A 17,106-nucleotide genomic window follows, 5' to 3' on the forward strand; every position below is an offset into this window, starting at 1 on the left:
CCAGTCAGCCTCATCTCAGTCCCTGGAAAAATCATGGAGCAGGTCCTCAAGGAATCAATCCTGAAGCACTTACACGAGAGGAAAGTGATCAGGAACAGTCAGCATGGATTCACCCAAGGGAAGGTCATGCCTGACTAATCTAATCGCCTTCTATGATGAGATTACTGGTTCTGTGGATGAAGAGAAAGTGGTGGATGTATTGTTTCTTGACTTTAGCAAAGCTTTTGACACGGTCTCCCACAGTATTCTTGTCAGCAAGTTAAAGAAGTATGGGCTGGATGAATGCACTATAAGATGGGTAGAAAGTTGGCTAGATTGTCGGGCTCAACGGGTAGTGATCAATGGCTCCATGTCTAGATGGCAGCCGGTATCAAGTGGAGTGCCCCAAGGGTCGGTCCTGGGGCAGGTTTTGTTCAATATCTTCATAAATGATCTGGAGGATGGTGTGGATTGCACTCTCAGCAAATTTGCGGATGATACAAAACTAGAAGGAGTGGTAGATAAGGTGGCAGGTAGGGATAGGATACAGAGGGACCTAGACAAATTGGAGGATTGGGCCAAAAGAAATCTGATGAGGTTCAACAAGGATAAGTGCAGGGTCCTGCACTTAGGACGGAAGAATCCAATGCACCGCTACAGACTAGGGACCGAATGGCTAGGCAGCAGTTCTGTGGAAAAGGACCTAGGGGTGACAGTGGACGAGAAGCTGGATATGAGTCAACAGTGTGCCCTAGTTGCCAAGAAGGCCAATGGCATTTTGGGATGAATAAGTAGGGGCATAGCCAGCAGATCGAGGGATGTGATCGTTCCCCTCTATTCGACATTGGTGAGGCCTCATCTGGAGTACTGTGTCCAGTTTTGGGCCCCACACTACAAGAAGGATGTGGAAAAATTGGAGAGAGACCAGCAGAGGGTAACAAAAATGATTAGGGGTCTGGAACACATGACTTATGAGGAGAGGCGGAGGGAACTGGGATTGTTTAGTCTGCAGAAGAGAAGAATGAGGGGGGGATTTGATAGCTGCCTTCAACTACCTGAGAGGTGGTTCCAAAGAGGATGGTTCTAGACTATTCTCAGTGGTAGAAGATGACAGGACAAGGAGTAATGGTCTCAAGTTGCAGTGGGGGAGGTTTAGGTTGGATATTAGGAAAAACTTTTTCACTAGGAGGGTGGTGAAACACTGGAATGCGTTACCTAGGGAGGTGGTAGAATCTCCTTCCTTAGAAGTTTTTAAGGTCAGGCTTGACAAAGCCCTGGCTGGGATGATTTAATTGGGGATTGGTCCTGCTTTGAGCAGGGGGTTGGACTAGATGACCTCCTGAGGTCCCTTCCAACCCTGATATTCTATGATTCTATGACATGATACTGCTAGTCTGGTAGCAAGGATTTGTAATACATCCATCTAGTTGGGGGTAGTACCATATGACTGGACGATATGTAACACTGTACCTCTATTATGAAAGGGAAAAATTGATCCAGGCAATTACAGCCTGTTAGTCTGACCGCAGAATACAAAACTTTAGAACAAATTGCAAAGGAATGAATAATGAAATTTATGGAGGTAAACCGAAAAGGAGACGTACTGCAACACAGGTAGATTGTGCCACACTAACCTGATTTCTTTCTTTGAGAAAATAACTGATGTTTTAGAGAAGAGAAAAGCAGAAGATCTAATGTACTTACACTTCAGTAAGGCATTTGAGTCAGCATCATATAGGAAATTATTAGTTAATTTAGAGAAGACCGGAATTAGTACAAGAACTGTAAGAAGGATAAGGAACTAGATAAAGCAGTGGTTTTCAAACTGGGGTATGCGTATCTCTAAGGGTACACGAGTTCTCATCATGCGGTACACGTGAAAAATCGTGTGATGGTAGACAACTTGGCAATCTAACCATAAATATATTATGAACCTATTTCAGATGGGGGTACATTGTAGATTACATTATTTGGAAAGGGTTACGCAGTCTAAAAAGTCTGAAAACCACCGAGCTAAAGGGAGAAAGGCAACAGGTTGTGTTGAAAGATGAACTATTGGACTGAAGGGAGGTTACTAGTGGAGTTCCTCAAGGATCCATCATGGGGCCAGACTTTATTGAATATTTTTATTAATGACTTTGGCACAAAAAGTTGATGTGTGCTAATGAAATTTGCTGATGATACAAAGCTGGGAAGCATCATCAATCGGGGGGAGGACTAGAATATTATACAGGAAGATCTGGACGACCTTGAAGATTGAAGCAAGAGAGATGGGATGAAATGCAATAGTATAAAGTGCAAGGTCATGCACTTAGGATCTAATAATAATTTCTGCTACAAGCTGGGGGCTCATCAGTTGGAAGTGACAAAGGAGGAGAGACCCCTAGGTGCATTGGTCAATCACAGGATGACTATGAGTAGGGCCCTACAAATTCCTGGTCCATTTTGGTCAATTTCACGGTCATGCAATTTTAAAAATAGTTAATTTCACAGTTTCAGATGTTTACTTTTGAAATTTCATGGTGTTGTAACAGTGGGGGTCCTGATCCAAAAGGGGACCAGGCAGGGACACAACCCCCCCACGGGATTTCCACCCTCACTTCGGCGCTGATGCTGGCAGGGATGCTGCCTTCAGAGCTAGATGAGCAGAGAGCAGCAGCTGCTAGCCTGGTGCCCAGCTCTAAAGCTAGAGATGACGGTTGGGGTTTTTTCCACCTTCCTCTGCAGTGTGGGGGTGCGGGTCACTTGCCAAGATTATCTGGGTGTATCTCAATCATTTCCCTGCCATTGTGCGGGCCTCTGGGTGCACCTCGGTCCCTCCAATTCTTTGCCTGTGTCAACTAATAGCCTAGTCTCCTGCGGGCTGCAATATTTGGATCTGATGTCGGTTGTTGGGTTTAGTGCCCAGGCGCTCGGTGGTTGTTGGTGATTTGTGATACAGAGGAAGTCAGACTAGATGATTTTGCGGAACCTTCTGGCCTTAAACACTATGATATAACTACATCCACATGTACTGCTTTAGCTATCCCGGCCTGGCTGAAGTGGTACAGCTTTCCAGTGCAGAAAAGGCCTTACTCTTCAGCCTGCTCAGTTCAGTCTCTTCCACTGTGATGGAGAGCTGGGGAATAAATGCAAAGAGAGGGGAACCTGCAGGTGGTGCTGTTCGGGAACAAAGCACTGAAAATGCTGCTCCCCTACACAAAGAAAGGGATTTACTTGCTGCTGCCCTAGTGCACAGCACCATAAGACAGGAGCACTGGATTGCTGCTTTGTTTTGTGATACAGGAGGGCCAGGGAGCAGTGGGAGTGCTAGAGGGGAAATATATAAACTCAAGGCTAATTAAGGCGTGGTTCCCTGTAGACTAGGGAAGGTGGCTGCAGGTTAATTGGAGCACCTGCAGTCAATTAAGGCCCTGTTAGGAACCTAATAAAACCCCCTGCTTCAGGCAGACAGAGGAAGAGGAGGAACGAGAGAGCACTGGAGCTTGGAGGTGTGCTGTGAGACTTGGAAAATCAGAGAACTGAAGTAAGGGGGACCCTGCCCACTAGGGGAGGGAGACTCCCTTCCCCAGCATTTAAGGACTGCAGGTACCCCACCGAAGAGGGTAAGAACCCGCAGGGGTTGAGAGGGGCTCGGGCTCAGAGTGAGGAGCAAACCCAGACCCCTCCCCCACTTCCCTCCTTTACCACCTTTGACGCCCCAAGAACAGGGGCAAGGGGTGGCATCTTAGCTCCCCGCCAAGAAAAGTGCAGGACCCACCAGACTAACATCGGCCATCTTGTCATAGTGTGCACCAATGAAGGCAAAGCATAAGGGGTGAGGGCAACAAAGGCCTGCCTGGCCACATCTCAACAGCCTCCGGCATCTGCAGGAAGAGAGCCAAAGCTCCAGCTTAAGGCACCGGGGCAGATCAAGATCCTGAAAGCCTAATGGCTCAAGGATCCATCAATATCTGATGAGGTTCAACAAGGACAAGAGCAGAGTTCTGCACTTCGGAAGGAAGAATCCCATGCACTGCTAGAGGCTGGGGACCGACTGGCTAAGCAGCAGTTCTGCAGAAAAGGACCTGGGAATTAGCTGGATATGAGTCAGCAGTGTGCCCTTGTTGCCAAGAAAGCCAATGGCATATTTGGCTGTATTAGTAGGAGCATTGCCAGCAGATCGAGGGAAGGGATTATTCCCCTCTATTCGGCACAGATGAGGCCACACGTGGAGTACTGCGTCCAGTTTTCGTCCCCCCACTATGGAAGGGATGTGGACAAATTGGAGAGAGTCCAGCAGAGGACAACAAAAATGACTGGGGGCTGGGGCACATGACTTACAATGAGAGGCTGAGGGAACTGAGATTATTTAGTCTTCAGAAGAGAAGAGTGAGGGGGAATTTGACAGCAGCCTTCAATTACCTGAAGGGGGGTTCCCAAAGAGGATGGAGCTCGGCTGTTCTCAGTGGTGGCAGATGACAAAACAAGGAGTAATGGTATCAAGTTGCAGTGGGGGAGGTCTAGGTTAGATATTCGGAAACACTATTTCACTAGGAGGGTGGTGAAGCACTGGAATGGGTTATCTATGGAGGTGGTGGAATCTCCATCCTTAGAGGTTTTTAAGGTCAGGCTTGACAAAGCCCTGGCTGGGATGATTTAGAGGGTGTTGGTCCTGCTTTGAGCAGGGGATTGGACTAGATGACCTCCTGAGGTCACTTCCCACCCTAATATTTTAGGATTCTGTGATAATAGGTTTCTGGGCCATACTCACCGCATCGCCTAGCCTCAGCAACAGCTGCTGTAAAATCAACAAGTCCCGGCAGATTAGGAACCGGGTGGCGGCCATCTTGCACACACCCCGGCATACCACAGTCACTGCTGTGCCACTACCATAGAGCTGAGAGAGGTTCATTCGCACATTAAGGGGCTGAGCTGAAAGACAGGATAAGAGTGGAAGCCAAGTCAATTGCAACCCTGAAACCACTATCATCTTACTAGCCAAACTGCAAAGGTTGTGTCGTATCACCTCTTTCTATTTCCACCTCTGTCTCATAGTCCATTTCCCGGATCAGCACACCAATGGCATGGATAGGGTTTCTGATCTCCTGCAGCTTACTGTGAATATCTTCCATCACATTCTCTCTGTAAGGGCAAACAAAATTCACTGGTACCAATGTATGTAATGTTAACAGACCCCCTCCATCAGTGACCCCCATGGTAAGAGACCCAGAAGTGAAATTGTGGAAGGGGAATTCCCCTCCACTGTAATAAAAAACATCTTTTTGACCCATGAAGGCACCATACTCAGGGTGAATCCACTTGCTCCTCTCCTACCCACTCTGGAGAGAAATAACTTGTACTTGGCTCAGGATACTGACGCTCCATGAGTTGGTGTGCAAGGATCATTCTAAAACCAGCTAGCTGAACCTCCCTAGCTATCTAGAGATACACTTGCTTTCATGTTGTGAAGAAGACTATCCAACTCAAAATTGAAGCTCCTGTTTCTGGACACCATGGCTCAGAATTCCTCGCCACTTTAATCATCACTGGAGAGAGTTTCCAAGAATCTACAGGATTTAGGAGCACAAACCCCACTGAAAGCCAATTATGACGCGTGCTCCAAAATCCTTTAGGTGCTTGGAAAATCTCCCACTATGGAGCTAGAATTCGCACATCCTGAATCACACTTAGAAGACTCAGGTAAAGGGCTGTCTAAGGCTAACCCTGCACCGACAATTCGTGCATTCATCTTTTCACAAAGGATGTACGTTACACAAAGAGTTCCCTTACATGTCATTAGCTATCAAGTCTTCCAGGATCTGCTCTGCAGCCTTCTCTGGAGGCTGAAGGCGGGAGCAAGCCATTTCCATGATGAATGCCATTTCCATTGAAATAGATTCTCCAATCAGCCGAAGGCACTGGACAAGGCACACAACATCGCGAGACATCTCCAGATCTGCAGTGAAAGAACCTGACTGTACTCTCATGCAAATTGTTTCAAGGCAAAACCAAGTTAGTTCAGCTCATTTCGTAGGAAAGCTTCTAGCAGCAAATTTGCCCCAGCAACACAAGACTCCATCTGACTCCATAACTAACTAATCAGATAATTATAGGCTGACTACACGGAGGAGCTGAAGGTGGTAAGATCTCTGTGCAGTTTTGTTTGAAAACCGGTAACAGGAAATTTCCCTTCAGCCTTCTCCAGTTACAGGAGCTGGATGAAAATAAACTGAACAAATGGGGAAAACATGCCTAGAAAATAAAAATCACAGCCAGACTTGGCCTCTCATACCTTGGCTCCATCCATTCAGAACAAGGATTCTGCATCCTTAAGCAATTTCCCAGCATCTTGTAAGGACCAGAGATAGCACATCCACAGACCTGTTTTGTCTAGAATACCAAGAACAACCGTGCAGTCTCTAATCTAATGTATTTTTAAAAACTCTTAACTAAGGAACAGGTATCTCTAATCCAGGCCCATGACACCTCCACTGGCCCAGCTGTCGGCACTGGGAAGAGTCCTATTGTACCTTCCATTAGGAAACACTTATGTTATTGCAGTCACTTGCTAACAACTGCTATACGTAGAACTGCAAGAGGGTTTCAGTCTAAGTTCCCTGTGAGCTGCGTGGCCACGCAACAGCCTATTTAGCGCCGGCCCCAACCTAGACCCCCTGACCGAGCCCGGACCTGTCGCGGCCGGAGCCCCCCTCCCTGAACCCAGCCCCAGCCAGACCGGTGGGGACTGGGAGAGGGGAGCCTATCCTGCAGCCCCAGCCTGGGTGCGTGGACAAGGTAGCAGAGGTGACTGATGAGATCAGACCCATAGCAGAAGATAGCCACGTGGGCTGGGGGTTTCCTGCTGAACTTTCTGCGGCTCAGGACCAGCAGTGGGAGAAATGAATACTAGGTGTGAGCCAAGCTGGGCTTGGTGGAGGGGGCGGCGTGTGGTGTGGGGAGCGTTAACCCCAGAGCTGAGGGAGGAGGGGAAAGGTTTGGGCAGCAGCGGGCGCTGGCGAGCTCGTGGACTGGAGGGTGCAGGAGGAGGAAGGGCCAGGGGTTGAAGCGAATGCAGTGTTGCTGCTGCTCCGTAATTCTCTGATGGAGACACTGGTGGGCAGAACTGGGCTTGGAGTCTCCGTCTCCCCAGTTTTATGCTGGTGTGACTGCATTTAAGTCACTGGTGTGACAGTGGAGAATCAGGCCCCTGGTGTGCACCTTATTGCCTCCGAGGACACCACCCTGGTTCTCCCTTCGGGCAGGAACTTGTGAGCTGCCCGCTGGGCTTGCTCTTGACTCAGTGTAGCTTCTGTGATAGAACTCATGGGCCGAGCTCAGCAAAGACCTGTACTCACTTCCCTGGAGATGCGCTGTCTGTAACGAAATCGGCATCGGATCAATTCCAGGTGTCAGTGGGTTTGGTGAATGTTGGAAAAGCCTGATTCCACTAACTCATACAATGAGTGTGTAGGCTGTGGATCCAGGGGGAGGCAGTGACTTCAGGAAAGCAGGGTCGCTGTGGATCTGAGGGAGGCAGTGACCTCCGGGGGACCTGTGGCAGCGGGACAGGGTCACTGTGGATCCAGGGGAGGCAGTGACCTCGGGGTCAGAGCACCAGAAAGCCTGCTGTGCCTGCAGCACCCAATGGGCATTGTATGGGCCTGATTTTAACGCAGGTCAGGCTGCTGGAAGCCCCTTTCCTCCACTCTGGCCCGCCCCTCTCGTGGGCCTCTGGATCCCCGCTACGGCCAATCCCTCCCTCCAATTGGGGGCAAAGGGTCGGGATGAGCGTACAGCCTGGCATCCGTAAACAGCGAAGTGCATAACCCTCTCGTAATGCCAACTATCCCTTTGCTCTGGTGTATCTTGGCGGCCTCTGCCTAGCTACAGTTCTCTGCAGTGAGTGATATTACTCCTCTGTTCTACATCTTCACGTCGTACTGTCGCTTAGACAGGTTTGTGGCTAGTGCTTCAAAATGGAAGTTTCCTGTAATGTTTTTGTAGATCTTTTCCCAAGGAGGAGAGAGAATCATGGATCTGACCTGGGATGAGCTGAAAAAAGAGGTGACCACAGCTGTGGAAAACGAGGTGAGGTTTCCACTGAGTGTTTTATGACGACAGTCATCACTGTGGTATCTTAGCACCGCAGGTAGAATTAAAGACTAAATCCACAGATGACCCCTGGCCTAAGTTTCTTCCCTGCTTCCCCCAAAGCAGTTGCATGGTTTAAAAAAAAAAAAAAAATTCCTTCTCACTACCCACCGTAGCCTTGAAGCACCCTCCTGCATTCCAAACGCCTCATCCCCGGCCCCATCCCATAGCCCACACCCTCAGCCAGAGCCCTCACCCCTAACCCCCACCCCAAACCTCTGTCCAAGCCCTGAGCCCCGTCTTACACTCCGAACCCCTTGGCTCCACCCCACCTCATGAATTTTATTATGTGCACCGATGTGAAGGTGATGTGTCTCACACAGCCTCCATACTGGGGCATGTAACAAAATTCATTCCACACACGGGTGGGAAAAATTAGAGGGAACACTGGTTTCAGTTATAAACCACTGTTGCGCTTAAAAGCTTTCAGAAAAACATCACTACTGATAAAACTTTCATCCCTGATTTGTGTCCTAAAGGTGACTTTAAATATTTGAGCAAAAAAATCGAACGTTAGCAATTTGAAACAAGCAAGGGGGAAGACTGCTAGGCTGGTGGGAATTCCTTGGATTTCCTGAGCGTCCAGCTTTGCTTCTCTGAATGCACTGAAGCTTTAGTGTCTGGGAAATCTGAATTTGGGCAGCAGGCAAAATAATTTAAATTCAAGGCAAATGAATATGGATGTGTGGTAACACAATGTTACGGTTTCCCAGTTCATCACCAGCACATGCATAAGTGGACAGTGAGCTGGAACTTTGGCTCGGCCAGGTTGCACATCATGGAATATTTTCTATCCTGTTTTTCTGGTTAAATATGTAGCTCAACATGTATTCCAAGACACACACAGGGCAAGCTGTTGCATAGATAATATTACAATTAGAACAGCAGCTTTTACATCCCAGAACTTTCAGGGGTTGTAGAGGAGAAACCTGAACATCACATAGGCACCGTTTCAATGTAAATACGCAGAATACAAAAAAAAACACGTTAAAAGAAATTAAGCCTACATCAGACAATGTCAGAATGAAAGTTGCCAAAGTAGGTAAGGAACAAACGTTCATTCTGACCTGTGAACCCAGCCTATCAATGACAGCTCATAAAAGAAGGTAAAGTGAAGAGCCCAGCAGAGTGGTACAAACCAGACGTTTTAAAGTTGATTTTTGGGGAGAAGGGGTCTTCAAGGCCCTTGGTGGTCAAAAATGGCTAAGGCACAAGGCCAAGATGATGATGATGATGATAATATGGGAATGCTTCCTTCTATTACGTCACCACATGTTTTGACTGGGTATTTTTAACAGGACAAGACTGCCACCTTTTCCTGGACATGGATCTCCTGGGCATTACTTGGCAACTTGCAGGAAAGGAGCAGCTTAGAGGACAGGGCATGATCTTCGTAATCATGGCTGCCACCACACCATTAGGACTTCCTTACCCTAATCCTAGGGGGCACAACTCAAGCAGACCAGGCTACCGAGAGGGACCCAGATGACATCTCTATCAGGTTAAGCTGAACCCCGACCACACCTGGGATGGGAATCCAACGTTCGGGCATTGGAAGCCAGTAAGAGGTATTCAAAGCGGCTGCATCCCCAGAGATAGCAAAGCATGCGCCCAGCGCTGGGGACTATGTTATGCACTGACTGAAGGTTAGAATTCCACTCTCTGATTTTCTTGAACTAAGTCACAGCAACATTTTATCCTTAACGCACGCACAAGTGGTTTTCAAGTCTCCAGGCTTTCCAAAAGGGAATCTACCACTAGGTTGAGGCTAAGCAGGGGAAGTTTCAACCCAGACAGCTTCAGAAAGATTTGAGCATGTAAAAAAGAGGATTAGCATGGAAATGTCTATATCCTTAACTACAGAGCTTGTGACACGCATGCTGGAATTTCCTCTACAGTGGAACAGCTTCCCCAACTTCCCCCCCCTTTACCATCAAAGATAGTGCTGTCATCCTCAGTCAACAGATGCTCATCAGGCAACAGATACAGATGATCCACCAGGGAACAGGGCACAAGGAAAGACAGGAATCCCTGGGAAAGTGAAAGATACAACCATCGTTCAAGTCTCAGTTAGGAAAATGCCCTGGAATCACTTAAGGAACTCCAATGGTAACTCACTACATTCAGACTAGACTGGGGTGGGCAAACTTTTTGGCCCGAGGGTCACATCTGGGTGGGGAAATTGTATGCAGGACCATGCATATAAGCCTAGGGCAGGGGGTTGGGATGCAGGAGGGGTGCAGGGTGCGGGCTCCGGCCCGGCGCAGCTTACTTGAAGTGGCTCCGGGGTGGCAACGGTATGTAGCGGGGCTAAGGCAGGCTCCCTCGTGGGCTGGATCTGGCCCGCAGGCCGTAGTTTGCCCTCCCCTGGACTAGACCAATGCAAAGTGTCTACAGCATAAAGCAGCTCCTGCTTTGTGCCTCACCTTTTTTAGCAGGCACACCATGTTAGTATATGGATTCAGGTGGAGAGCAAGAGGGCGTGAAAGTGCTTCTTGGTACTGAAGGCAGCAGGCATAGAACTTGGACCAGAACTCAACCTGTAACTGTCGAAACTCTTCCTGGGAGAACTCGTATTCAGTTACGCTGCCCTGGAGCTGGGAGGAACACAGCAGGATATCAGGTCAGCAATTGACTCCCCAAAGATGGCAATTCATTTATATATATATATATAATCCATCAAAGAGCCTGTGTCACAGAAAGGTTAGCATTGCACAGCTAGGCATTGAAACTTCAGGGAACGCCAGTTATAGCTACACACGTAACTCTGGTTCTGTCCTCTAGAGAGTACGTATTACCTACACCAGCTAATTACGTGGCAACATATTTTGAAAACACCAACACCGTTTTTCCCACACTTTTAGATACAGATATGTTGTACCCTCTACTACCGAATATTTTGGAGCGTGAGCCAGACAAGAGTCCAAGAGAGCCACTTCTATCATCCTAGATACAAAGCTATGAGGTGGTGTTAACACTCAGGGTATACAGCAATTACTTAAGGATAAAAATCCTTACAAGTACGTGGTGGCTTAACAGACCACCATTAGACCGAGACCAGGAAAAAGGACAGCAACTACTTGATTTTTCCTTTAACTAGACTATTTTTGAAGGTTCCAATAAGCACCTTTCCAGCCAGGTGCGCTTTCTATAAAAAGCAGAGCTATTTTATAAGGGTTTTAGTTGTTTCCCCGATGATGCTTAAGGATCTTTCACCAAGGGAAAGAAAACAGGCAGCAGAACAGCAGCAAATGGACTTGCCTTCCCCCCACTCCCTCCTGCCTGCCTGCTGGTCTCTCCTCAGCAGCAGCACTGAAGTGAGGCCTCCCTGAGGTGCTCAGAGGAGCCGCAGTGGGTGAAGACCCATGCCCACTCCTACTGCACCCCGCCACCCACCCACCAGGCTCTCACTGCGGCAGCACAGAGAAAACAAGCATGTGAGTGATGTGCACAAGACAGGAATTGCAACAGAGAAAAACCTGGCACCATTGTCACTATACAAAGTGCTCTCTGACTTACAATGTAAAGAGACTCTAAAGGAAAAAGGAAGTGCAGCTCACTTTGGCACACCTAAAACCAGTGGGAAGAGCAGGGAGAACGGTGAACCCCTGGAGAAAGAGGAATAGTTAAGAGATGGGGAAGTAGTGAGAAGGAATTTTTGTTTAAAATGATGCAACTGCTTTGGGGCTAGCAGGGAGGAAAGTTAGGCCAGGGGTCATCTGTGGATTTAGTTTTTAATTCTACCTGAGGTGCTAAGATACCACAGTGATGACTGTCATCATAAAACACTCAATGGAAACCTCACCTCGTTTTCCACAGCTATGGTCACCTCTTTTTTCAGCTCATCCCAGGTCAGATCCATGATTCTTTCTCCTCCTCGGGAAAAGATCTACAAAAACATTACAGGAAACTTCCATTTTGAAGCACTAGACTTGCCACAAACCTGTCTAAGCGACAGTACGACGTGAAGATGTAGAACAGAGGAGTAACATCACTCACTGCAGAGAACTGTAGCTAGGCAGAGGCCGCCAAGATACACCAGAGCAAAGGGATAGTTGGCATTACGAGAGGGTTATGCACTTCGCTGTTTACGGATGCCAGGCTGTACGCTCATCCCGACCCTTTGCCCCCAATACGAGGGAGGGACTGGCCGTAGCGGGGATCCAGAGGCCCACGAGAGGGGCGGGCCAGAGTGGAGGAAAGGGGCTTCCAGCAGCCTGACCTGCATTAAAATCAGGCCCATACAATGCCCATTGGGTGCTGCAGGCACAGCAGGCTTTCTGGTGCTCTGACCCCGAGGTCACTGCCTCCCCTGGATCCACAGTGACCCTGTCCCGCTGCCACAGGTCCCCCGGAGGTCACTGCCTCCCTCAGATCCACAGCGACCCTGCTTTCCTGCAGTCACTGCCTCCCCCTGGATCCACAGCCTACACACTCATTGTATGAGTTAGTGGAATCAGGCTTTTCCAACGTTCACCAAACCCACTGACACCTGGAACGTTCCCAGACCTGGAATTGATCCGATGCCGATTTCGTTACAGACAGCGCATCTCCAGGGAAGTGAGCACAGGGCTTTGCTGAGCTCGGCCCATGAGCTCCATCACAGAAGCTACACTGAGTCAAGAGCAAGCCCAGCGGGCAGCTCACAAGTTCCTGCCCGAAGGGAGAACCAGGGTGGTGTCCTCGGAGGCAATAAGGTGCACACCAGGGGCCTGATTCTCCACTGTCACACCAGTGACTTAAATGCAGTCACACCAGCATAAAACTGGGGAGACGGAGACTCCGAGCCCAGCGCTGCCCACCAGCGTCTCCATCAGAGAATTACGGAGCAGCAGCAACACTGCATTCGCTTCAACCCCTGGCCCTTCCTCCTCCTGCACCCTCCAGTCCACGAGCTCGCCAGCGCCCGCTGCTGCCCAAACCTTTCCCCTCCTCCCTCAGCTCTGGGGTTAACGCTCCCCGCACCACACGCCGCCCACTCCACCAAGCCCAGCTTGGCTCACACCTAGTATTCATTTCTCCCACTGCTGGTCCTGAGCCCCAGAAAGTTCAGCAGGAAACCCCCAGCCCACATGGCTATCTTCTGCTATGGATTTGATCTCATCAGTCACCTCTGCTACCTTGTCCACGCACCCAGCCCTCCCTGACCGAGGCCAGCAAGCCGTCACTATCATTTCACACCTCTGGCTCCTTCCTAAACCGTCCCTGCACTAGCTTCTTGGTAGTGAAGACTAGATCCGGCATGACCTTCCACTCCCCCCATTCTCCCATCTCAGCATCCTTTGCTGCACCCCAGACCCTGCCCTTGAAACCTCCTGCCTGTTCTTTTTCCCGCTCCTCCATCGTCCTCTGGCCTTATCGACTGCCACCCTCGCTCTCACCCTTGCCTTCCCCTCGGGCTCTTTTCTCTTCACATACCTACATGTTCTTGTATGCCCCCATCCACAGGACCCTAGCCTGGGCCCTCCTTGCCCTCTCCTTGAAGCACACTGGGCAGGCTGCATACAGCCACTGTATAAACGTCCTCATCTCAGACTGTTCTTCAGTCACCACGCCCAGCCTCCACCCTTTCCAGTCCATAGAAACGGCTCTCGCCACTCTTCCTGGCTCAGCACCCTTGGGACCTTTCACTATTATAGCCTTCTTCCTCCTGCCACTGCCTGTACCTTGTCGTGTTATGTGCACGGGGAGAACGAAAGCGCCTCAGGGCAGGGAGCTTTCATTTGTCTGTAGCATATCAAGTACACCTATGACACTGTATAAACACAAACGCAGCTTTTGCAGGTCCAGATGTTCTCTTCTACTGATATCTGGTCAGTTCCGGTGAAGGGAGGCTGTCAAGTAGCAAGTTATGCCTCCCTTTCCAGCCCATAAGCAAACATTAGACTTGTTTAAGGGCTGCTCTAATTTATGGTGACTGGTCTCTGTGGGGCCTTACGCCAACGGATGGCACGCAGGCCAGCTGAGAGTTCTCCTCCTCTACTGGCCCACATTCGCTTTGTGCAGCCAGAAGTGGCACAAAGTGGCTGGAACTGAGGAAGCACAAACTGATTGTTTGCTAACCTGTAGAGCTTTGAGTAGAGCAGCATTTGTGAACCGACCAGGCATGAAGAGAGACTCCAAATAAGTTTCCTGTGAAAGAACAAAATGGTAATTCAGAGAAGCACATTTATGCAAAATGATGCAGGCTTCTAATTACAGTTCATCATTCTAGGCATCTCTTCTGCAGGAGCCTGCTAACAGGTGGCACTGTAAATTGCAGGATACTGGCCTTTCAATGGTTTATTGCAAAAGGACTCTGACAATCTGAAACCCAGTATAGATGGTCTAGTCTCTCAGAATGAGGTAAGTCACCCCCAGAATGAAAAGCAGCCAGACACACTCTGCAGGGATGAACGCCGCAGCTAACAGCCTGAAAGGAGACTGCAAAGAAGTGGCTATCTTTCCTGTTCATGGGGGCAGAAGGCAGCACAGCTCCTTAGTGCTGGTAAAACTGAGGGTTTGGTTTCATAGCACCCCTTAGAATTCAGCATCCTCTAGAATTCAACACCCCCTCTTTCCATCCCACCTGTATCGTGTGCAATGAGGAGCAAGGAGCACCTTCAGGCTGCCATGTCTAATTCCTACTCCCCTTCCCATGGCACTGGCAATTCCTGTGCTCCCTTCAGTCCCATTAATGCCTCTCCTCCAGATCACCTTTCCAGACCTGAGGAATTCACGTCCTTCCTTTCAATCTCCAACTGCCCTAATTCACAGTAAAATTCCTTCCTGTATCAAATTCCAACTCATCCTCCCCTCTTCAGAGTTTTATACAACTCTGCCCTCAGCCCTCTTTTCCACCTCCTCAGGCCTCATCACATCCACTAAGTAGCTTAATGCTTCTGCTCTCTCACCCCATCCTTAGACCACTCCATCGGATCCTCATTCCTACTCAAGCTGGAAATCCATGTTTGCTCTAGTCTCTCAATCTGCCTTCTTCACAGTTCCTGCCACCAGAAGCAGCCATCCTCTATCCCTCTGCTCACGGACGTCAAGCTGTTTACAAATCTCATCTTGAAAGACTTTCTCCCTTGCTTATAACAATTTCTGTTCCTCCTCAGCTACTGGTCTTGTGGCCAGTTTAAGTGTTTTACACCACTGTAATGTATGCTATGTGTCTGTTGTCTCATTTAATTCTGTGAAGCTTTAAAGATACCATTTCTATAAAGGACAACATACAAAATAAAGTTATATTGCATTCACTGATCTGTCCCAACGGTCTTTCTAGTTCGGTCTCCTGCAGCAAAAGATAGAAAGGAAGCTAGGGACACAGCCCAAGTTACTTCTGGTTGGTATTGTATTGTCCACTCACCCTAGGGTCTTGGTCATCTCTAATATTCACTTCCTCTTCTGGCAGAGACTGCACAAACACTTGGTTCCACTGGCCTGCGATATTTCTGAGGAAAAAAGAATTTCCATCAATCATGTATGCTCAGTCGCAGTGAACACTAAACTCTCTGGTAATCCTAGTCTGAAGTGAGTTCAACTACAGTATTTTCACCAATAGTCACAGATATTAATTCAGTGCTGGTCCAGATGGGGCATATGGTAGGATAATCTAAAGAAAGATGTCTAATGACTTATGTACAAATGCTACAGCCTGTGACAAAGTGAGTCCAGACGACTGCAGGAGGGTCTGGGGAAACAGGTATGTTAGCCCTAGAATGCTAAAGGCCCTTTTTCCTACAAGCTGGGAAGGGGTTACTTCAGGTCAATTAGGGACACCTGAGTCCAATTAAGGGCTGCCTGAAATCTGTTAAAATCTCTCAGGGTGGTGGTGGGGAAGGGAGAGGAGAGGAGAGGAGAGAAACGAAACTGCTGCAAGGCTGGAGGCAGCTGGGAGATAGGCTTCTCCAGTGTGAGAGACTGCACTCCTCCCCATAGGGGAGACACCCAAAACCCAGTGCCTGTTTAGGGGAAGGACTGACACCCTGGGGCCAGTGACAGGACAACACCTGCCCCAATGAGGGGGTCAGGGAAAGGTATTCCCTTTTTCTTTTGCTGCTTTACAGACCTGTTCCCCTTTGTTTGGCAGAGGAGCACTCCTCAGACCTGCCCCGAGGTCTACCGGGAAGGCTCTGAGAAACAAACCCCGAAGAGGGAAGACAGACACACTCCAGAGTGGGGGCTGATTTACCCCAGGCCCTGTCCCTGACAGAGGAGGGAGCACTAAGCCCAGCGAGGCAGAAGCGGTGCCTTGCCACAATCCTTATTTCTGTTTACTCTGCTGTCCAGTTAACCCATGGATTTATCTAGCCGGCTATCTAGATTCTTATCCCAAGCCCATCATTGTGATATCATGCTGAGCTCTCCCTTTGTTTTACTGACATGTATGTAGAGATGGGCTGATTCTGAAACTCTGCCCAGTTAGAATTAATGGCAGATTCATGTGCCTAAAGGGAAGCAGGGCACTTGTAAATCATTTTACCCAAGTATTTCAGTCAGTCCAGGGGCCCAGATACAGTGTCTACTTGTCCACCTACTTGTCGGTGGGAGGAATAGCTCAGTGGTTTGAGCATTGGCCTGCTAAACCCAGGATTGTCAGTTCAATCCTTGAGGGGGCCATTTAGGGATCTGGGCCAAAAATTGGGGATTGGTCCTGCTTTGAGCAGGGGGTTGGACTAGATGACCTCCTGAGGTCCCTTCCAACCCTGATATTCTATGATTCTACTTGCCCACCAGCCAATGAATAAACTAATATTTACTCGCTGGTCCTCCAAACAACTCCTACTTGCCCCAGATGAATATGTAAAAGTTGGCAAAAAAGTGTGAGGAGGAAGCTGGGAGTGGCACAGATGTTCCCTGTGATCTTCTAATCATGCCAGACCTCTGAGTTCTTAACCCTGCTTTCTTGCTATCACAGCTCTAGCTGCTATAATCAAGCAGGGTTAAAAATCTAAATAACCTATGTTACAAGGAGTGGACAGACGCCACGCACCCTGGGATATTAAGGAA

The 17,106-nt window shown here is 48.8% G+C and overlaps 1 protein-coding gene across 2 annotated transcripts in view; it reads right to left on the reverse strand.

The window, feature by feature from the left end:
- NUP160 (nucleoporin 160) overlaps positions 1-17,106 on the reverse strand; it is a 56,723-nt gene that overhangs the window by 27,566 nt on the left and 12,051 nt on the right. For both annotated transcript variants that reach the window (XM_037899272.2, XM_043548729.1), the window contains exons 10-17: positions 15,464-15,548; positions 14,176-14,244; positions 11,918-12,001; positions 10,539-10,709; positions 10,044-10,143; positions 5,752-5,917; positions 4,988-5,103; positions 4,733-4,893 (exon numbers count right to left, since the gene is read on the reverse strand). In XM_037899272.2, coding sequence (XP_037755200.1) covers positions 4,733-4,893; positions 4,988-5,103; positions 5,752-5,917; positions 10,044-10,143; positions 10,539-10,709; positions 11,918-12,001; positions 14,176-14,244; positions 15,464-15,548 — 952 coding nt within the window. The remainder of the gene's footprint in view (positions 1-4,732; positions 4,894-4,987; positions 5,104-5,751; positions 5,918-10,043; positions 10,144-10,538; positions 10,710-11,917; positions 12,002-14,175; positions 14,245-15,463; positions 15,549-17,106) is intronic.

This window comes from Chelonia mydas, chromosome 6, assembly GCF_015237465.2.
Source record: "Chelonia mydas isolate rCheMyd1 chromosome 6, rCheMyd1.pri.v2, whole genome shotgun sequence".
Classification (NCBI taxonomy): domain Eukaryota; kingdom Metazoa; phylum Chordata; order Testudines; family Cheloniidae; genus Chelonia; species Chelonia mydas.